Source organism: Maylandia zebra, unplaced genomic scaffold, assembly GCF_041146795.1.
Source record: "Maylandia zebra isolate NMK-2024a unplaced genomic scaffold, Mzebra_GT3a scaffold03, whole genome shotgun sequence".
Classification (NCBI taxonomy): Eukaryota; Metazoa; Chordata; class Actinopteri; order Cichliformes; family Cichlidae; genus Maylandia; species Maylandia zebra.
Window position 1 is genome coordinate 2527666 of NW_027490033.1, and position 19555 is coordinate 2547220.

At 48.3% G+C, this 19555-nt stretch overlaps 2 protein-coding genes across 2 annotated transcripts in view; both read right to left on the minus strand.

Annotated features, from left to right (window-relative positions):
* The window catches only part of LOC112432436 (protein NLRC3), a 3307575-nt gene that overhangs the window by 2453799 nt on the left and 834221 nt on the right, over positions 1 to 19555 (minus strand). The window lies entirely within an intron of this gene.
* LOC143415796 (NACHT, LRR and PYD domains-containing protein 3) overlaps positions 1 to 19555 on the minus strand; it is a 29118-nt gene that overhangs the window by 8707 nt on the left and 856 nt on the right. Inside the window, exon 2 of the mRNA XM_076881208.1 lies at positions 19379 to 19552. Within this exon, the coding sequence (XP_076737323.1) occupies positions 19379 to 19552 (174 nt within the window). The remainder of the gene's footprint in view (positions 1 to 19378; positions 19553 to 19555) is intronic.

A 19555-nucleotide genomic window follows, 5' to 3' on the forward strand; every position in this document is an offset into this window, starting at 1 on the left:
CAGGAATTGTTGAGCACTAAGCAACATGACCATGAAACTCCACAACAGTTCCTCTACAGGATGATTGGACTGAAGCAGAAAGTCATGTTTGCATCCAGGCAGGATAACATGGACGTTGCGTATGAGACACGTACGATCCAAAATGTATTTCTACGCACCATTCATCAAGGTCTTCTACCAAAATATAGTGACATTCGTAATGAACTCAAGCCACTACTATCAGACCACAGTGTGTCAGATGAAGCCTTGATAAGGCAAGTGAACAAAGTGTCAAGCGAAGAGAGTGAGCGACAGCGAAGACTGGGATATTCCACTCGACAAAAGGTAACACATGCTCATACTGCTCAACTTGAACCTGCCAAAGACACTGAAATGACTGACTGTAAATCTAAGAGTAAGAATAAAGTCATAGAAGAGCTGGCTGCGAAGGTGGAAACCCTGACCAAAGTGGTTGAGTCTCTCACAGCCAGTCAGGCTCGTGAACCCACTTGTCAGTGTGCACACCCAAAGCAGAAGCCCAGACAAACTGCAAAACAGTATGGCTGTCCCAAGTGTATTGAAAGTGGGGCTACTTCATGCACTCATTGTTTTATCTGTGGGGAGACAGGTCACAGGGCAGTGGGATGTCTCAAACGAAGCCAACCCAGAAGCTCTAGTTGGCCTCCTGCTGATACACACACGCCCAGAACCAGTGGACAGCCAGACCCAAAATCACGAGGTATGTGCTCAGAAGAGTTTGCTCATGTCAGAAGTAGTTGGGCGACCCTTCCAACGAAAAATGCAGACACAGGGGCAAGTGAGAGAGTGGCACAGCTTGTTGGGAAAAAATGTAAAATCAAGTGTTACATTCATAGCTTTGCAGTGGACTGTTTATTGGACACAGGTGCACAAGTGAGTCTCATTGATCGCCAGTGGGCAAAAACCTACCTCTCTGACCACAAACTCCGGCCACTGACAGAACTTATTGGAGATAAGGCTCTTAGTGTGCTTGGTGTTAATGGCCAGCCATTACCCTACGACGGCTGGGTGGGCGTGATGGTGAGTCTCCCAGAGAATAGTGACCCAAACTTGACTGTACAAGTCCCCTTTTTAGTAAGCAGTGTGCCCATGGACTGCCCCCTGATTGGTTTCAATGTAATTGAACAGCTGATACTGGGGCCAAATGCTAGTACAAACCTCATACCCACCATTGTGAGCCTCCTGCGCAGCGCGATGAACCTCCAGGATGACACCGCGACGGCACTGGTCAACTTCATCCAGACCAAGCTTACCAGTGATAACGTGGTCAGCCAGAGTGTCCTAAAAGTGGGCCTGTATGATGTAGTAATCCCGGCTGGTCAAGTTAAGTATGTTAAGTGTAAAGTCTCCTCTACAGTTGACATGTCCAACCCCCTCGTGCTCTTTGAACCAACTGAGAGCAACCCACAACTGCAACAGCTTGATATTGGCAACAGCCTCCTCACAGTTTGTGATGCCAGAGTCCCATATGTCAAAGTACCTATTGGCAATCACACTAAGCATGATGTGACCCTCACCGGCAGAGCAGCCCTTGGAACTATTGAACCAATAGCAGGAGTCGTACAAACTGACTTACCAAACCTCGGTGAGCCCAAAGTGACTCAAGATGTCGACCCTGATGTATCTCAAATACCCCAGCAGTGCGGTGAAGATCAAGCAACACAGGAATGGGATCCACCTGTTGATGTTAGTCACCTGACTGAAGACCAACAGACTGTTGCCAAGAAAATGTTAAGGGAAGAGTCAGGGGCTTTTGCACGTGATGAGAATGACATGGGGTGCATTCCCAGCTTGGAAATGACAATAACACTCAAAGACACAACCCCAATTCAGAAATCGTACACCTCAATTCCAAAACCCCTCTATAAGGAGGTTAAAGAGTATATTGAGGACCTCTTGGCAAGAGGATGGATTGTAAAGTCTAGATCCCCTTACTCTGCGCCAATAGTTTGCGTGCGGAAAAAGGATGGCTCCCTAAGGCTCTGTATCGACTACCGTCTCCTGAACCAGCGCACAGTACCTGATCGCCACCCATTACCAAGAATCCAGGACCTCATTGACACCTTGGGAGGGTACAACTGGTTCTCCATTTTGGACCAGGGAAAAGCCTATCACCAGGGCTTTATAGCAGAAGGATCCCGCCATCTGACAGCATTCATCACCCCCTGGGGCCTTTATGAATGGGTGCGAATTCCCTTCGGTCTTACCAACGCACCTGCTGCATTCCAACGCAGTATGGAAGAAATGCTGGCTCCCCTTCGGGATGAGTGCTGCATTCCATACTTGGATGACATCTTGTGCTACGCCAAGACTTTTGAGGAACATGTGGAAGGGCTGAGGAAAGTCTTGAGAGCCCTGCAGAACTACGGAGTCAAACTCCGGCCGACAAAATGTGACCTATTTAAAAGAGAAGTGAGGTATGTTGGGCGCTTAGTGTCAGCTGAAGGAGTACGCATTGACCCAAAAGATCTCGAGGCAGTGTACGCCCTGAAAAAGGAGACACCTGCCACAGTGGGAGATGTGAGGAGGATTGCTGGGTTCCTGAGTTACTATCGCTCATATATCCAGGATTTCTCGAGAATAGCAAAACCCATCTATGAGCTTTTGCAACCCAAGAAAACCAAAGAGGAGCATCTTCTGGGGAAGGTTACAGGACAGAAGGGGAAAGGCGCACAGTTACCATCCAAAACACCAGTTGAGTGGGCAGAGAAGCACCAGGGTGCCCTGTGTAAGTTGATTGATATGTTGGTAAACCCCCCTGTACTTGCCTACCCGGATTTTGAGCTTCCCTTCGTCCTTCATACAGACGCATCTGATAAAGGACTTGGGGCCGTTCTCTACCAACATCAGAGTGGGAAGCTAAGAGTGATTGGATACGGCTCCCGAACACTGACACCGGCTGAAAAGAATTACAGACTCCACTCGGGCAAGCTTGAGTTTCTCGCCCTCAAGTGGGCTGTCTGCGAGAAGTTCAGGGATTACTTGTTCTATGCCCCGTATTTTACCATCTACACAGACAACAATCCCTTAACTTATGTCATGAGTACCGCCAAGTTGAATGCGGTTGGGTTCAGATGGGTGGGAGAGCTATCAGATTTCAGGTTTGATATAAGGTACAGACCTGGCAAAGTAAATGTTGACGCAGACACCCTGTCGAGGAGTCCCCTTGACATTGACAGATACGTCACTGAATGTACAAAAGAGCTCTCCAAAGAAGCTGTTGCCGCTACTTGGGAGGGATGTGGAGCAGGCAAGCATGGAGATGTCGCATGGATCGCTGCTCTGGCTTTAGCGCAAGGTGACCAGCTTGAACCAGTAATCCAAGAAATGGTCACGCCCATCAATTTGGATGAACTACAAAGGGCTCAAAGAGCAGATCCTGCGATAGGTGAGATCATGAAAATGAAAGACTCAGATCAAAAGCTGACAGATGACATGAGACGGAATGTGAGAGGTCCGGCAAGGAAAATGATGCATGAGTGGACAAAGCTGAGCTTAGAAGACGGAGTTCTGTATCGTAAGACTGCAGAAAAGCGCCAACTAGTCTTACCAGCTAGCTTCAAATCCCTGGTCCTGAAACATCTGCATGATGACATGGGGCATGTCGGGGTAGAAAGAGTTCTCAGCCTGGCGAGGCAACGGTTCTACTGGCCATACATGAGGCGAGACATCGAAGCCTATGTCACCCGGCAGTGTCCGTGCATCAAACAGAAGAAACCGGTGACACATGTCCGAGCTCCCATGTCCAGCATTACCACAAGCTCACCAATGGAATTGGTTTCAGTCGATTACCTCCACTTAGAGCCAAGCAGGGGCGGATATCAGTATATCCTAGTTGTGGTAGACCACTTTACTAGGTATGCCCAGGCCTATCCAACCCGCAACAAGAGTGGCAAAACTGCAGCTGAAAGGATTTTCAGTGATTATATCCCCAGGTTTGGCTACCCTTTAAGGCTGCACCATGATCAGGGGCGGGAGTTCGAGAACGAGCTTTTCCGGACTCTACAACAGTTGAGCAATGTGGGGCACTCTCGAACAACTCCGTACCACCCTCAGGGCAACCCAGCTGAACGCTTTAATCGTACCATCTTGCAGATGCTGAGGACCCTGAGTGAAGAAAAAAAAGAAAGATGGAGAGAATATCTCCCACAGATGGTTCATGCGTACAATTGCACTCGCCATGAAGCAACGGGTTACTCGCCATTCTTTCTGCTTTTTGGTCGACATCCACGAATGCCAGTAGACCTCCTGTTCAAGTTGGTTACTGATGGAGAGCCACAAACTGCAAGAGGTTATGCTGAGAAATGGAAAGAACGAATGACTGAGGCTTACAGGATTGCATCTGGAAACAGCCAAAAGTCAAGTGATCGTGGAAAGAAACACTATGACCGGCATTTGAAAGGAGTGGTACTCCAACCTGGAGACAGAGTACTAGTGCGGAACCTGACTGAGAGGGGTGGTCCTGGCAAGTTAAGGTCCTACTGGGAGAACACCATCTATGTGGTGAAGGAACAGATCAATGACAGCCCAGTGTACAGAGTGACCTCAGAGGCAAAGGGGAAGAAAGTGCGTGTTCTGCATCGCAATCTATTGCATCTTGTCAATGAGCTTCCTGTGGACTTGCCTGCTGTAAATAAGGGGGACGGGCCATCCGCTGTCAAGAAAAAGAAACCAAAACCAGCTCAAGGAGAGACCGAGTTTCAACCCCACTCTGACGCAAGCTCCGATGAGGATGAGAGTTCCATGTATTATGAGTTGAGGTATGATTTGAGAAGTGGGAACAAAGAGGATGCACTACATACCTGTAACCATACTGTTGGACCCCCAAGAGGAACAGCTGAGTTCAGCAGAGTGGTCAACTGTGGAGCACCTCAGCCAACAGAAGCAACAGATGAATTGAGGGAACAAGGAATGGAACAGGATGGTGGACACCAAAGCACTGAACTTGACAATGACATGGGAGAGGAGGAACATGAGAGAGTACGGGAATCAGGAGTCACTGAAGTGCCTTTCACAGTTGACGAAGGAGAAGTTGGACTGCCGCTTTCAGAAAGGGCACAGTATACACCTAACGGGACCCCGCCGACTAATGAATCAGTTCTAAGAAGGTCTACTAGAGAACGACGGCCTGTTACACATTTCACATATGACACCCTTGGCCAGCCCTCTCTCCGGGTGCATCCATCAGTCAGTTGTGCTGAAGTGCACGAGTCACCAAACACAACACACTACACCATGCCACCATATCCCCTGTTACCTTACTTCCCCCTAGTGCCATATCGCATTCCAACATCTCACTGTGCACACCCAGGCACCTTCCCTCTGTATTATAACTGTCCAATCTATACATGTTAGTAGTATACAAGGAATGTGGGTATGTGGGAAGGGGATGTGATTTGAGCTGTTTGAATAATGAGTATAATGAGTTTTAGAGGGTAAGAGGTTAAATGTCAGGAGCCATTTTCTTTTTGTTGGGGAGTGTGTGACGCCCACAAGTGTATGGTCACAATTGTAATTTTGTTGTGAATTGTTTTTGATGTAAAAGACCTGATTTTATGGTGGTATTGCACTTTTCATTTAGCGTTATGGACAATGTAATTGCGTGGCATTGCCACAAGGGGGAGATAGTGGTGAGTGCGATAGGCCGTTGCAACGCGTCTCTGCCTCAGACGAGGAAGAGCCTGCAGACCGAACGCAACTGATGTCTCCTGTCTCTGCTTTTCTGTTAAAAAAACAGGTCAGTAGTTCAAGTTTGCTCACCACAATGTACATATAAAGGCAAGGAACCTTTTTCTGTCTTAGTTTAAAGACCGCAAATGTTGTGAGAGAGTGTGTTTTCACTGATTGAGAGAAAGCTAACTATACCGCCATTTGTAATGGCAGCCGCCATTTCACTCGTAGTCTAAATAGGCAGCTGGTCTTATTACCTGTTTTATTTTGTGACAAATGGAGCTCTTAGACACTTCTTTTATCCTGACATTATTGGAAGTTACAGTTGATTAGGACCTACCCAGTTCTTATGTGTCAAATGTAAATAGTCTGATGTATACTGTTTGTGGATGATTGTGAACTGTTTGTGAGCAATGGAAGAATATTTTTGTTTATTGGTTACAAATGTAATATATTGTTTGAATCTGTTAAAGTATAAGAAAAGTATAAAGGTGACATAAGCGGGTTAATTGCAGTGTTAGTGGTGCTGCACAGAAATGTTTTGATGCTGAAATGCAGTAAAATTGGTTACAGATTTATTGTAAATAAGGATGTTCATATACAATGATTATTTTGTAAGTTTATTCTTGTGAGAGTGCAAGGTAACCAAAAGGGTTTGAGCAATGGACCTAATTGAATGTTTGTGTTGTTAAAAGCGAAATGTGTGTGTCTAAATGAAAAGAAAAGGACGTTGTTAAACTCTGTTAATAAATCAGACGAGGAAGAGCCTGCAGACCGAACGCAACTGATGTCTCCTGTCTCTGCTTTTCTGTTAAAAAAACAGTTTAAAAACAGACCCCATCGAAGGCCTGTAACACCTGCACTGTTTACATTCCGCCTCACGCGGACTCGGACACTGCCTTATGTGAGCTACATGAGTCTCTCACACATCAACAAACACTTCACCAAGATGCCATACTCATTGTTATGGGAGATTTTAACAGAGTGAATCTCAAACGGACATTTCACAACCTTCACCAGCACATCAACTGCCCCACCCGGGGCACGAGGACATTAGACCACTGCTACACCCCGATCAAGAACTGTTACAAGGCTCAGCCCCTGCCGGCATTTGGAAAATCGGACCATGCCGCCATCTTCCTCATGCCTGCTTACAAACAAAGGCTAAAGCAGCAACCACCAATCAGGAGGGAGGGAGGTCGCTCGCTGGACGGACCAATCAGTGGCCGCGCTGCAGGACGCACTGGATGACGCAGACTGGGACATGTTTCGGCGCAGCTCTGATGACATCAACATGTTTACGGAAGCGGTTGTGGGATTTATCGGGAAACTAGCGGACGACACAGCAGAAAGACTATCATCCGAACGTTTCCCAACCAGAAGCCGTGGGTGGATAAAAACATCCGCGACACACCGCTGCCTACAATGAAGGGCTCGTCTCCGGTAATATGGACCTATACCAGGCTGCGTCCTACAATGTGCACAGCGTGGTCCAAAAGGCAAAGCGGAGCTACGGGGAAAAACTAGAGTCACAGCTACGACAGTGCGACTCTAGGAGCCTGTGAAAAGGACTGCGGACTATAACGGACTATAAACGACCAGCTTCTTCAATGATGAATGCAGATGCTTCGCTGGCTAATGAGCTGAACACGTTTTATGCTCGCTTCGACGCCGCAGCAATTAAAACAACAAACGGCTGCGCGCGCTCGGAGTGCACCAGTGAAGAAAGTGCATTCGTCATCACAGAGCATGCCGTGAGGAACACCTTCAGGAGGGTGAACACCAGGAAGGCAGCAGGACCAGATGCAATCCCTGGCCGGGTCCTTAGAGCCTGCGCTGATCAGCTAGCACCAGTGTTCACGGAGATCTTCAACCTCTCCCTGGCCCAAGCTGTGGTTCCCACGTGCTTCAAACAGTCCATTATTGTTCCTGTTCCAAAGAAACAACAGCCCGCTTGCCACAATGACTACCATCCAGTAGCACTGACTTCAATTGTGATGAAGTGTTTTGAAAGACTGTTGAGAGATCACATCACTTCTTCACTTCCTGCCACCATCGACTCACTTCAGTTTGCTTACCGGACTAATCGTTCCACAGACGATGCCATATCTCACCTGCTCCACACATCTCTGAGTCACCTGGACACTGGCAGAGGGAATTATGTTAGGATGCTGTTCGTGGACTACAGTTCAGTATTCAACACAATAATTCCCTCTAAGCTTTTCACCAAGTTGACAGATCTAGGACTCAGCTCATCACTGTGTCAGTGGATCCTCAACTTCCTCACAGACAGACCCCAATCAGTGAGGGTGGGAAAACAAGTCTCCCCCTCCATCTCACTCAGCACTGGAGTGCCTCAAGGCTGTGTTTTAAGCCCCTTGCTGTACTCACTGTACACTTATGACTGTGTAGCCACATCATACACCACCTCCATTGTCAAGTTTGCTGACGACACTGCTGTCGTGGGCCTGATCTCCAACAACATCGAGACGGCCTACCTGGAGGAGATTAGGAACCTGGAGACCTGGTGCCAGGAGAATAACCTCCTCCTAAACATCAGCAAGACTAAGGAGCTGATCGTGGACTTCACTACAAAGCAGGCGAGGAATTACAAACCCCTCATCATCAGTGGCACGCCAGTGAAGAGAGAGTGGACAGTTTCCGATACCTGGGTGTCCACATCACTCAGGACCTGTCATGGTCCTGCCACATCAAAACCCTGGTTAAGAAAGCCCGTCAGCGTCTCTTCTTCCTCAGAAGACTTAGAGACTTCCATCTGCCACTGAAGGTGCTCAAGAACTTCTACTCCTGCACCATCGAGAGCGCCCTGACGGCAAACATCTGCACCTGGTTTGGGAACAGCACCAAGCAGGACAGACGAGATCTGCAAAGAGTGGTGCGCTCAGCCGAACGCATCATTCAATCAGAGCTCCCTGACCTGCTGTCCATCTACACCAAGCGGTGCAAGTCCAAAGCTAGGAAGATTATGATGGACCTCTCCCATCCCAACAATGGACTCTTCTCACTGTTGAGGTCTGGGAAGCGCTTCCGCTCCCTTAAGGCCAAAACAGAGAGAATGAGGAGGAGCTTCTTCCCACAGGCTATTCGGGCCCTGAACCAGGTGTAGGACTGGACTCTCCCAAACACGTCACTATAAGACTGGACTCTCACACACGTCACCACATGCACCACCACACATTTCCTATAATCCTATAATTCCTATAATTTATAATCTTTATAATCTCTTCTGCTATTTGCACATTCTATACTGTAAATTCCTAAGTTAATTTGAAAATTCTGTAGTAAACTGTAAATTGTAAATATTGTAAAACTTTTCTTCTGTCATTTAATGGTCGGGCATTTTACAGCTACAAGCATTTCACCCCCATGTCATACTGTGTATGGTTGTGTGTGTGTGACAAATAAAATTTGAATTTGAATTTGATCTCACACTTCTGCTTAATCAGTTTTCTGTTTGACGTTTATTCAGCTGTGTGAAAACCACCCGGGGGATTAATACAGTGGCTTGCAGAAGTATTCGGCCCCCTTTTGGCAAAACTTGTGGCAAAACTTTTCCACATTTTGCCACATGTGCGTAATTATTGTGTGTAATTATTCAGCCCCCTGAGTCAATACTTTGTAGAACCAGCTTTTGCTGCAGTTACAGCTGCCAGTCTTTTAGGGTATGTCTCTACCAGCTTTGCACATCTACAGACTGAAATTCTTGCCCATTCTTCTTTGCAAAACAGCTCCAGCTCAGTCAGATTAGATGGGCAGCGTTTGTGAACAGCAGTTTTCAGATCTTGCCACAGATTCTGGATTGGATTTAGATCTGGACTTTGACTGGGCCGTTCTAACACATGGATATGTTTTGTTTTAAACCACTCCATTGTTGCCCTGGATTTATGTTTAGGGTCGTTGTCCTGCTGGAAGGTGACCCTCCACCCCAGTCTCAAGTCTTTTGCAGACTCCAAGAGGTTTTCTTCCAAGATTGCCCTGTATTTGGCTCCATCCATCTTCCCATCAACTCTGACCAGCTTCCCTGTCCCTGCTGAAGAGAAGCACCCCCAGAGCATGATGCTGCCACCACCATATTTGACAGTGGGGATGGTGTGTTCAGAGTCATGTGCAGTGTTAGTTTTCTGCCCCACACAGCGTTTTGCACTTTGAACAATAAGTTCCATTTTGGTCTCATCTGACCAGAGCACCTTCTTCCACATGTTTGCTGTGTCCCCCACATGGCTTGTGGCAAACTGCAAACGGGGACTTCTTATGGTTTTCTGTTAACAATGGCTTTCTTCTTGCCACTCTTCCATAAAGGCCAACTTTGTGCAGTGCACGACTAATAATTGTCCTATGGACAGATTCCCCCACCTGAGCTGTAGATCTCTGCAGCTCGTCCAGAGTCACCATGGGCCTCTTGGCTGCATTTCTGATCAGCGCTCTCCTTGTTCGGCCTGTGAGTTTAGGTGGACGGCCTTGTCTTGGTAGGTTTACAGTTGTGCCATACTTCTTCCATTTCTGAATGATCGCTTGAACAGTGCTCCGTGGATGTTCAAGGCTTGGGAAATCTTTTTGTAGCCTAAGCCTGCTTTAAATTTCTCAATAACTTTATCCCTGACCTGTCTGGTGTGTTCTTTGGACTTCATGGTGTTGTTGCTCTCAATATTCTCTTAGACAACCTCTGAGGCCGTCGCAGAGCAGCTGTATTTGTACTGACATTAGATTACACACAGGTGCACTCTATGTAGTCATTAGCACTCATCAGGCAACGTCTATGGGCAACTGACTGCACTCAGACCAAAGGGGGCTGAATAATTACACACACCGCACTTTGCAGTTATTTATTTGTAAAAAATGTTTGGAGTCGTGTATGATTTTCATTCCACTTCTCATGTGTACACCAGTTTGTGTTGGTCTTTCACGTGGAATTCCAATAAAATTGATTCATGTTTGTGGCTGTAATGTGGGACAAAATGTGGGAAAGTTCAAGGGGACCGAATACTTTTGCCACTGTAAAGGTTTATTTTGTCTAATCTAATCTAATAACTTTAATCTCAGCCAAACTGATTTACTCAGGAACAAATAAAACACTGAAAAAAGTCAAACAATAACATTTTTAGGTTGTCTAAGTCACTTATATATTACGTTTAACCTGAGTAGCGAAAGACCGCGGTGATCTGAACATGATGTGCCGGGAGTTTGCTGTTCTCGGTGGCTCTAGTGACCCTCGAGCTCTCGGCTAGCTATCGAGCTGGTGGGTAACAGACGTCTCAGAAACGTCGGAGCACTTTTGCAAATATGTGATGTCTTGATAAACTGAGCAGATATTTAAAGTTTACGCAGCTACATTCTCACCTGAAAATATGTTAAAAGTTTATTTTGTGACCCAGAAAGAGTAATAAGAGTAATATTAAAAACTTAGTAGCGATCACCATTGCCGGAAAGTGGAATTGGATGGGCCAAGCTATGACTTCTGGGATATGGTGGGCCACGAAGGACACTCCCGACCCATCCTTTAAATTTGGGGAAAAGGAGGACGCATTGGTCGGCTGCATTCGGAGGAGTCTATGAATTTGGACAGCCTTCATCGTGTCGCTGTGACGTAATCGGTCTACAAATGCGTCCTCAGGAGGATGCAGGCCATGAATTTGGACACCCCCTATGTTTACTACTGCATAGACACATTGAATTTCCAACACAAGGAAATGACTTTTTGGATAATGTTTTCACCACCAAGAAAGGAGATTACAAAGCCCCCCCACCCACTTTGGTGCCTCTGACCACATCACTGTTATGCTAATGCCAGCATACAGGCCCCTGGTCAAAGTCACTAAACCTGTCATGGTCCGGGTGTGTGCCAGTGTGTCTCCCTCCGAGCCGGCGTCTCCACCCCTGGGAGGGGCCTCAGTGTTTTTGCTGATCGCTTACATCTGTGGGTAATTAGCCGGGGACTCATAAGGCCAGCGTTCTCAATCTCTCTTCGCCAGATTCTCTGCTAAACATCAGTCAGTGCAGGCCACCACCATAAATTCCCTACGTGTTTTTTTGAATCACCTTGCCTCACTGTATGTTTGTTTTTTGTGCGCCTCCTTTTTCAGCTACACCTAACTGTCAACCCCTGGCGAAGAGCTTCTACTTGGATGCTGGACCTTCTGGCAGTCCCTCAGGCTATTACCAAAATTACCTACCTGCCTCTCTGCCTCCACGCCAGGAGTTTTTGGATTTACACACCCGGACTACTCACCCCTCTATGTCATCTCCGACCTCCGTTGGCAAGTACGCAGTACGAAGGAGGATTCTGAGCCAAACAACATATTCATATGCCTCCTTATCTATGTTTGAACATCTGCATTCTGTTACAGTGACCCCGACCTTTTTCCTGGACCCTTTGTGACTTGCTTTCCAGTCCAATCCCCGGAATAGCTGTCCTCTCTGACCCGGACCGGATCGTTATTTAGTTTAACGTCTACGCTCACCTTTTTGTTTATGAATATTTTGTGTAAACATTAAACATTATTCTTAAAATATATTTACGAGCTGTTCGGCGTCTTGCGTTTGAGTCCTGTCACTCGTCTGAAACGGTCTCGGCCGTAACAGTAGAATCTGGCCAGTAGTTATGGACTCAGCAGACGCGGAACGGTCAGCCATTCAGAGGCAGGGGGTGATATTAGGAAGTCATGAACAATCTATTCAGTTCCTGTTAGCCCAGCAGCAGACTCTTAGAGATGGTCAAAGTAAAATACTGGAGTCCCTCCAGGCTCTACAAGCGGGTATTTCTATTGCTGCTGGTTCCGCCTCGGGCCCCGCGGGCCAAGACTCCGGTACACCAGCTCCTCTGCCTCAACCTGTTGCCGTTGCATCTCCACCTACATCAGCTTTCCGTGATGCTACGTCCCCGGAGCCCGAACCATTTTCAGGGGATCCAGGGAGTTGTAGCGGGTTTTTGCTTCAGGTCGACCTTGTTTTCGGTCGTTCTCCACGCACATTTGTTGCGGATTCTAATAAGATATCTTATTTGGTGGGTAAACTGCGTAATCGTGCACTTAAGTGGGCGGAGGCGTATCTATCAAAGAATCCTTTGTTAACCTGTTCTTATGAGGTGTTTTTGGGGGAATTCCAGAAAACGTTTGCGCACCCCATTTCTGAGGGTAGTTCTGCGCAGAGGCTGCTGGATCTTCGCCAGGGCCGTCAGAGGGTTGCTGATTTTTTGATTGATTTTCGTACTGCCGCCGCCGAAACCGGTTGGCCTGACGACGCTCTGCGTGGGGTGTTTTTCCGGGCATTGAACGAGGGTATGAAAGACCAGCTTGCCTCCCGTGATGAGCCAAAATCTTTTGAGGAACTGGCGTCCCTCTCCCTTCGCATTGACAACAGGTTGCGTGACAGGGAGAGGGACAGGAACTACAAATCCCAGCGCCGTTTACCGCGCTCGTTTCCGGGTACGTCACCGTCGCCGCCTCCGACTGTGGACTCGCATGAGTTTGTCGCCTCGGCTTACGTCACTAATCCCGAGCCGGAGCCTATGCAGATTGGCCGGTCACGGTTGACACCGGAGGAGAGGGAGCGGCGGCGTCGGGCTCATGCCTGTTTTTACTGTGGCTCGCTGGAACACTTGATTGCTGCATGCCCGAAGGAGGGAAAAGGTGTCGCCCGCCGGTAGAATCGGGGATACGGGTGGGCGGTTCGAATTCTGGTCATAAACCCCGTTTACAACTCCCTGTCACCTTGGAGATGCTACAGATTACTCATTCATGCACAGCCTTATTAGATTCTGGTTCTGAACAGAATTTAATCAGTCTCGATCTCGCTGAACGATTAGGCGTTCCGCTCGTGCGCCTTGAGCCGCCCATTCCAGTTAGAGCGATTAATAACCAGGTTTTCACTAAAATTTCTTTTCACACTGGTCCAGTGTCACTGTGCACTTCGGGGAATCATAGGGAGAAACTCACCTTTTTTGTCCTCGATTCACCTGATACTCCGCTCACTTTGGGTTATCCCTGGCTGTGCTTACACAATCCGCACTTGGATTGGGAGGGGCAAAGGGTTGTCAGCTGGAGCCCTTTTTGCCACTCCAATTGTCTAACTTCCGCCCGTTTTCCCGGCCCGGGGGAGGCTACGGGGACTGACGAATATGTCCCCGATCTCTCAGGGGTGCCGCCTGAGTATCATGATTTGCGGGAAGTATTCAGTAAGATCAAAGCGCAGTCCCTACCGCCCCATCGCCCTTATGACTGTGCGATTGATTTGCTCCCCGGAGCGTCCCTGCCCAAGAGCCGGTTATATAGTATCTCTAGGCCTGAACGTGCTGCGATGGAGGAGTATATTAGGGATTCACTAGCGGCTGGGTTAATCCGTCCGTCTTCATCCCCCGTGGCGGCTGGGTTTTTTTTTGTAGACAAGAAGGATGGGTCTCTTCGGCCGTGTATTGATTTCAGGGGCTTGAATGACGTCACTATTAAAAATAAGTATCCCTTGCCACTCATTAGCTCCGCTGTTGAATCGCTACAGGGTGCCACGGTGTTCACTAAGTTAGATCTTCGCAATGCTTATCATTTGGTGCGAATCCGTCAGGGAGACGAGTGGAAGACCGCGTTTAACACCCCCCTGGGTCATTTCGAGTATCTCGTTATGCCTTTCGGTTTGACGAACGCTCCAGCGGTGTTTCAGGCCCTAATAAATGATGTCCTACGGGATTTCCTCGACCGTTTTGTGTTCGTCTATTTAGATGACATTCTTATTTTTTCTAAAACTTTGGCTGAGCATCATTCACATGTCCGAGCTGTCCTTCAACGCCTCTTGGAAAACAGACTGTATGCCAAGGCTGAGAAATGTGAGTTTCATTTGACATCGGTCTCTTTCCTGGGATACATTTTGGCAGGGGGGCAGGTGAAGACGGATCCGGCTAAGGTGAAGGCGGTCACAGACTGGCCTGTGCCTTCTACTCGCAAGCAACTCCAGGGGTTTTTGGGATTTGCAAATTTCTATCGTCGGTTCATAAGGAACTACAGTCTGGTGGCGGCTCCGCTTACACGCCTTACCTCTACGAAGCTTCCGTTCGGCTGGTCCGCCGAAGCAGACAGCGCGTTCACGAAGCTGAAACATCTGTTTTCTACTGCGCCCATCCTCGCTCAACCCGATCCGTCTAAGGCTTTTATTGTGGAGGTGGATGCTTCTGATGTGGGGGTGGGGGCTGTGCTTTCACAACGTGCCGGCCCCTCCTCTAAGCTACGGCCGTGCGCCTTTTTCTCTCGGCGGCTTTCACCAGCGGAACGGAACTATGATGTGGGGGACCGGGAACTGCTTGCCGTTAAGTTGGCGTTGGAGGAGTGGCGTCATCATCTGGAAGGCGCGGCGCTACCGTTCCTGGTGTGGACGGATCATAAGAACTTGACGTACCTACGCGGTGCGAAGAGGTTGAATGCACGTCAAGCTCGTTGGTCGCTGTTTTTCGCACGTTTTAACTTTTCCATTTCCTATCGCCCGGGTTCCAGAAACACCAAACCGGATGCCCTCTCTCGGCAGTTTGACTCTGACACGGGTCCGGCGGAGTTTTCCACCATTCTTCCGGCCGGCTGTACGGTGGGAGCTATTACCTGGGAGGTGGAGGACGCCATCAACCGGGGCCTCCGGACGGAACCGGATCCGGGCACGGGACCGACTAACCGGCGTTTTGTTCCCGCGGCTGCTCGCTCCAAGGTACTGGAATGGGTGCACGCTTCGAGGTTTGCGTGTCACCCGGGCAGGGGCAGGACGACTTCTATGGTTAAGAGACATTTTTGGTGGGCCACTCTGGACAAAGATGTTCGGGAATATGTGGCTGCGTGCCCTGTGTGTGCCAGGTGTAAGTCGCGTACTCACCGTCCTGCTGGGCTGTTGCAGCCGTTATCTACGCCTCATCGCCCTTGGTCCCACATCGCCCTGGATTTTGTTACGGGACTCCCGGTTTCGGCTGGGAAGACCACTATTCTCTCGGTCGTGGATCGGTTTTCTAAGGCTGCTCATTTCGTCGCTTTGGAGAAGTTGCCCACTGCGGCTGAGACGTCTACGTTGTTGTTGGACCATGTTTTTCGGCTTCATGGCATTCCTGTGGAAATAGTTTCGGACAGGGGTCCGCAGTTCTCGTCCCAAGTTTGGGGTTCTTTTTGCGCTGCTTTGGGGGCCAGGCCTTGTCTGAGCTCTGGTTACCATCCTCAGACGAACGGCCAGACGGAACGTTTAAATCAGGAGCTTGAGGCCGCGCTCCGCTCTGTGACCTGTCATAACCCTGCGACTTGGGCCTCGTATCTGCCGTGGGTGGAATATGCCCACAACTCCTTGGTTTCGTCTGCTACTGGGTTGTCACCGTTCGAGGCCTCTTTGGGTTATCAGCCGCCCCTGTTTCCGGAGGAGGAGGCTGATCTTGCTGTCCCCTCGGTCCAGCATCATCTACAGCGCTGCCGTCGGGTCTGGTCTCGTACGCGGGAGGCGCTGTTGCGAGCTGTGGCTCGCCAACGTAGCTGTGCCGACCGTCGCCGGTCTCCTGCGCCTGTTTACTCACCTGGACAGAAGGTGTGGCTCGCCGCGAAAGACATCCCTCTCAGGGCTTCCTCCCGCAAGTTGTCTCCTCGTTACATCGGCCCCTATTCTGTGGACAGGGTCCTCAGCCCTACGGCTGTCAAGCTCCGTTTGCCTGCTGCCTTGAGGGTTCACCCGGTCTTTCACGTTTCTCAGGTGAAGCCGGTGGTGTCTAGTCGTCTGTGCCCGCCTCCGGTGCCCCCGCCTCCCGCCCGGCTCATTGACGGGCACCCTGCGTTTTCTGTCCGGCACATTCTGGATGTGCGGCGGCGGGGTAGGGGGCTGCAGTTTTTGGTGGACTGGGAGGGTTATGGGCCGGAGGAGCGTTCTTGGGTTCCTCGTTCTTTGATGCTTGACTCTGTGATGGTTTCTGATTTTCTTAGGTCACGTCGTGGGGCGGGTGCTGGTCGGCCGCCGGGTGGCGTCCCTTGAGGGGGGGTACTGTCATGGTCCGGGTGTGTGCCAGTGTGTCTCCCTCCGAGCCGGCGTCTCCACCCCTGGGAGGGGCCTCAGTGTTTTTGCTGATCGCTTACATCTGTGGGTAATTAGCCGGGGACTCATAAGGCCAGCGTTCTCAATCTCTCTTCGCCAGATTCTCTGCTAAACATCAGTCAGTGCAGGCCACCACCATAAATTCCCTACGTGTTTTTTTGAATCACCTTGCCTCACTGTATGTTTGTTTTTTGTGCGCCTCCTTTTTCAGCTACACCTAACTGTCAACCCCTGGCGAAGAGCTTCTACTTGGATGCTGGACCTTCTGGCAGTCCCTCAGGCTATTACCAAAATTACCTACCTGCCTCTCTGCCTCCACGCCAGGAGTTTTTGGATTTACACACCCGGACTACTCACCCCTCTATGTCATCTCCGACCTCCGTTGGCAAGTACGCAGTACGAAGGAGGATTCTGAGCCAAACAACATATTCATATGCCTCCTTATCTATGTTTGAACATCTGCATTCTGTTACAGTGACCCCGACCTTTTTCCTGGACCCTTTGTGACTTGCTTTCCAGTCCAATCCCCGGAATAGCTGTCCTCTCTGACCTGGACCAGATCGTTATTTAGTTTAACGTCTACGCTCACCTTTTTGTTTATGAATATTTTGTGTAAACATTAAACATTATTCTTAAAATATATTTACGAGCTGTTCGGCGTCTTGCGTTTGAGTCCTGTCACTCGTCTGAAACGGTCTCGGCCGTAACAAAACCAGTTCGTAAGCAGGTACGTGTGTGGCCAGAAGAACCTGCAATACTGCTTTTCCACCACAGACTGGGAGATCCTTAAACAGTTCGCCACACATGACAACACCACAGAACTGCAGGAATATACAGAAACTGTCATTGGCTACATCTCAAAAGGCATCGATGAGGTCATAGAGACCACTGTCCGGGCCAATCAGAAACCATGGCTCACAGGTTAGGTCTACAGGCTCCTGAGGGTGAGAAATGCAGCCTTGAAAGCTGGGGATGAGGTGAGCCTAACAACAGCAAGGGCAAACCTGTCACGTGCATCAGAGAGGTGGAAATGCAGTGCTCCAGGAGGATTTTGCAAAGCTTCAGTGACAGCAGAGACACTCAGAGGCTGTGGCAAGGGATACAGACCATCACAGACTACAAGCCCACTCCTCAGACCGCTGTCGGGTCCACCACATTACCGTAAGAGCTAAGTGAAGTTTTCTCTTGCTTTGAGACACAGAACGACACCCCAGCACAGAAGACTCAACCCCCCCACCCCCCCCAACGATCGGGTGGTGACACTATCAACATGTTTGTCAGGACCTGCTGTCATCAGGGAGGAGACTGAAGAGCCACCGGGCCAGAACCAGGTGACTGAGAGACAGCTTCATCCAGGCTGTCAGGGTGCTGAATTCACTCCCTGCTCTCACACAGCAACTCCAGACGTGCATTCATCTTTTCCCTCTGAACCCCACAAACATACAAACCCTGAGCCACCACCATTGCCCTTTCACTGACTGCCCCACTCCACCATTTGACCCTCTCATAAGAGGTGAAACATTTTCAAGGAAACTTAAAGAAGTCCAGACGCTTTTCTTTCCAAGCTCCTTAGACTACGATGACCTGGATGTCTGAGAACCTTCACAGACTGATTTTACAAGAACAACTTGTGTCAAAAATCCCTGGCAGTGCCTCTCTGTCACACACACAAATCACTACAGTTACAAATTTAATAACTTAAAAAACCTCAGAAAAACAGAACTGAGCAAAACAAACAAACAAACAAACAAACAAACAAACAAACAAACAAACAAACAAACAAACAAACAAATAAACAAACAAACCAGAGACCAGGTAAGAACATTGTTGAGGTTTAAATTTATAATCTTAAATACTTATATGCTGATTATATTGCTTTATAAGAAAGGCCCAACTCTGAGTACACTCTGTGCCGACAGGACTGACAGGAAATTACATGCTTTTGCAGGCGAAAAGTGAAACTGAGCAGAGTGTTTGGTCGAAACTTAAAGTGTGTGTGACGTCTATATAAATGACTAGGCTTCCTGTTTTGTGCTTCAGACCTGGGGTTGTGTGTTCAGGTCTCCATATCCGGATATGTAAAATAAAGATCATTTTTTAAAGTAAAAAGACCGCTTTTGAGCCGTGTCTTTCTGGCCGTAAAGAATACCAAAAGAACCGGAATTTAATAACATTAAAACCAAACAATAAATGAGCAAAGTAGTGCATGATAAATATAGATGACAAATACAAAGTGCAATATAGAAACACTGGGTAAAAAGAAATGAACAATTAAAAAGGAGGATAAAAGATGTGAGCAGTAGTTAAACAGTAGAAATAAATATATAATAAACAAACAAAAATAGATAATAAATGAAAGCCAGGTCTGAAAGGTGAGTTTGGCTTTAAAAGCATGAAAACACACTGCTGTCTTCAAGAAGGCTGCTCCAGTAACAGAAAGTCATCTACATGTGGGTTTAGTTCTGACTTTAGGGACAAGTAAAAAAATAAAATAAAATAAAAACATCTGTCCAGACAACCTGACAGTCAAAAATATAAACTCAGGAACTTAAAAGGAAAATTGTGCTGACTTTGAACGTCCGCATCAAGATAAACTTACAGATTTAAGAGTCAAAAAGTGTCAAAACGTCTGTATCCTTACCTGAGAGTTTCAAGTTTACAGTCAGGACTCTTTAGTCCAACACACAGCAAATCCAATTCTGAATCCTGCAGGTAGTTCGAGCTCAGGTCCAGCTCTCTCAGATGATTGGATGGGGAGCTGAGAATTTCAGACAAAGCTTCAAAGCTTCTTTTTGAGAGTTTACAATCTCTCAGCCTG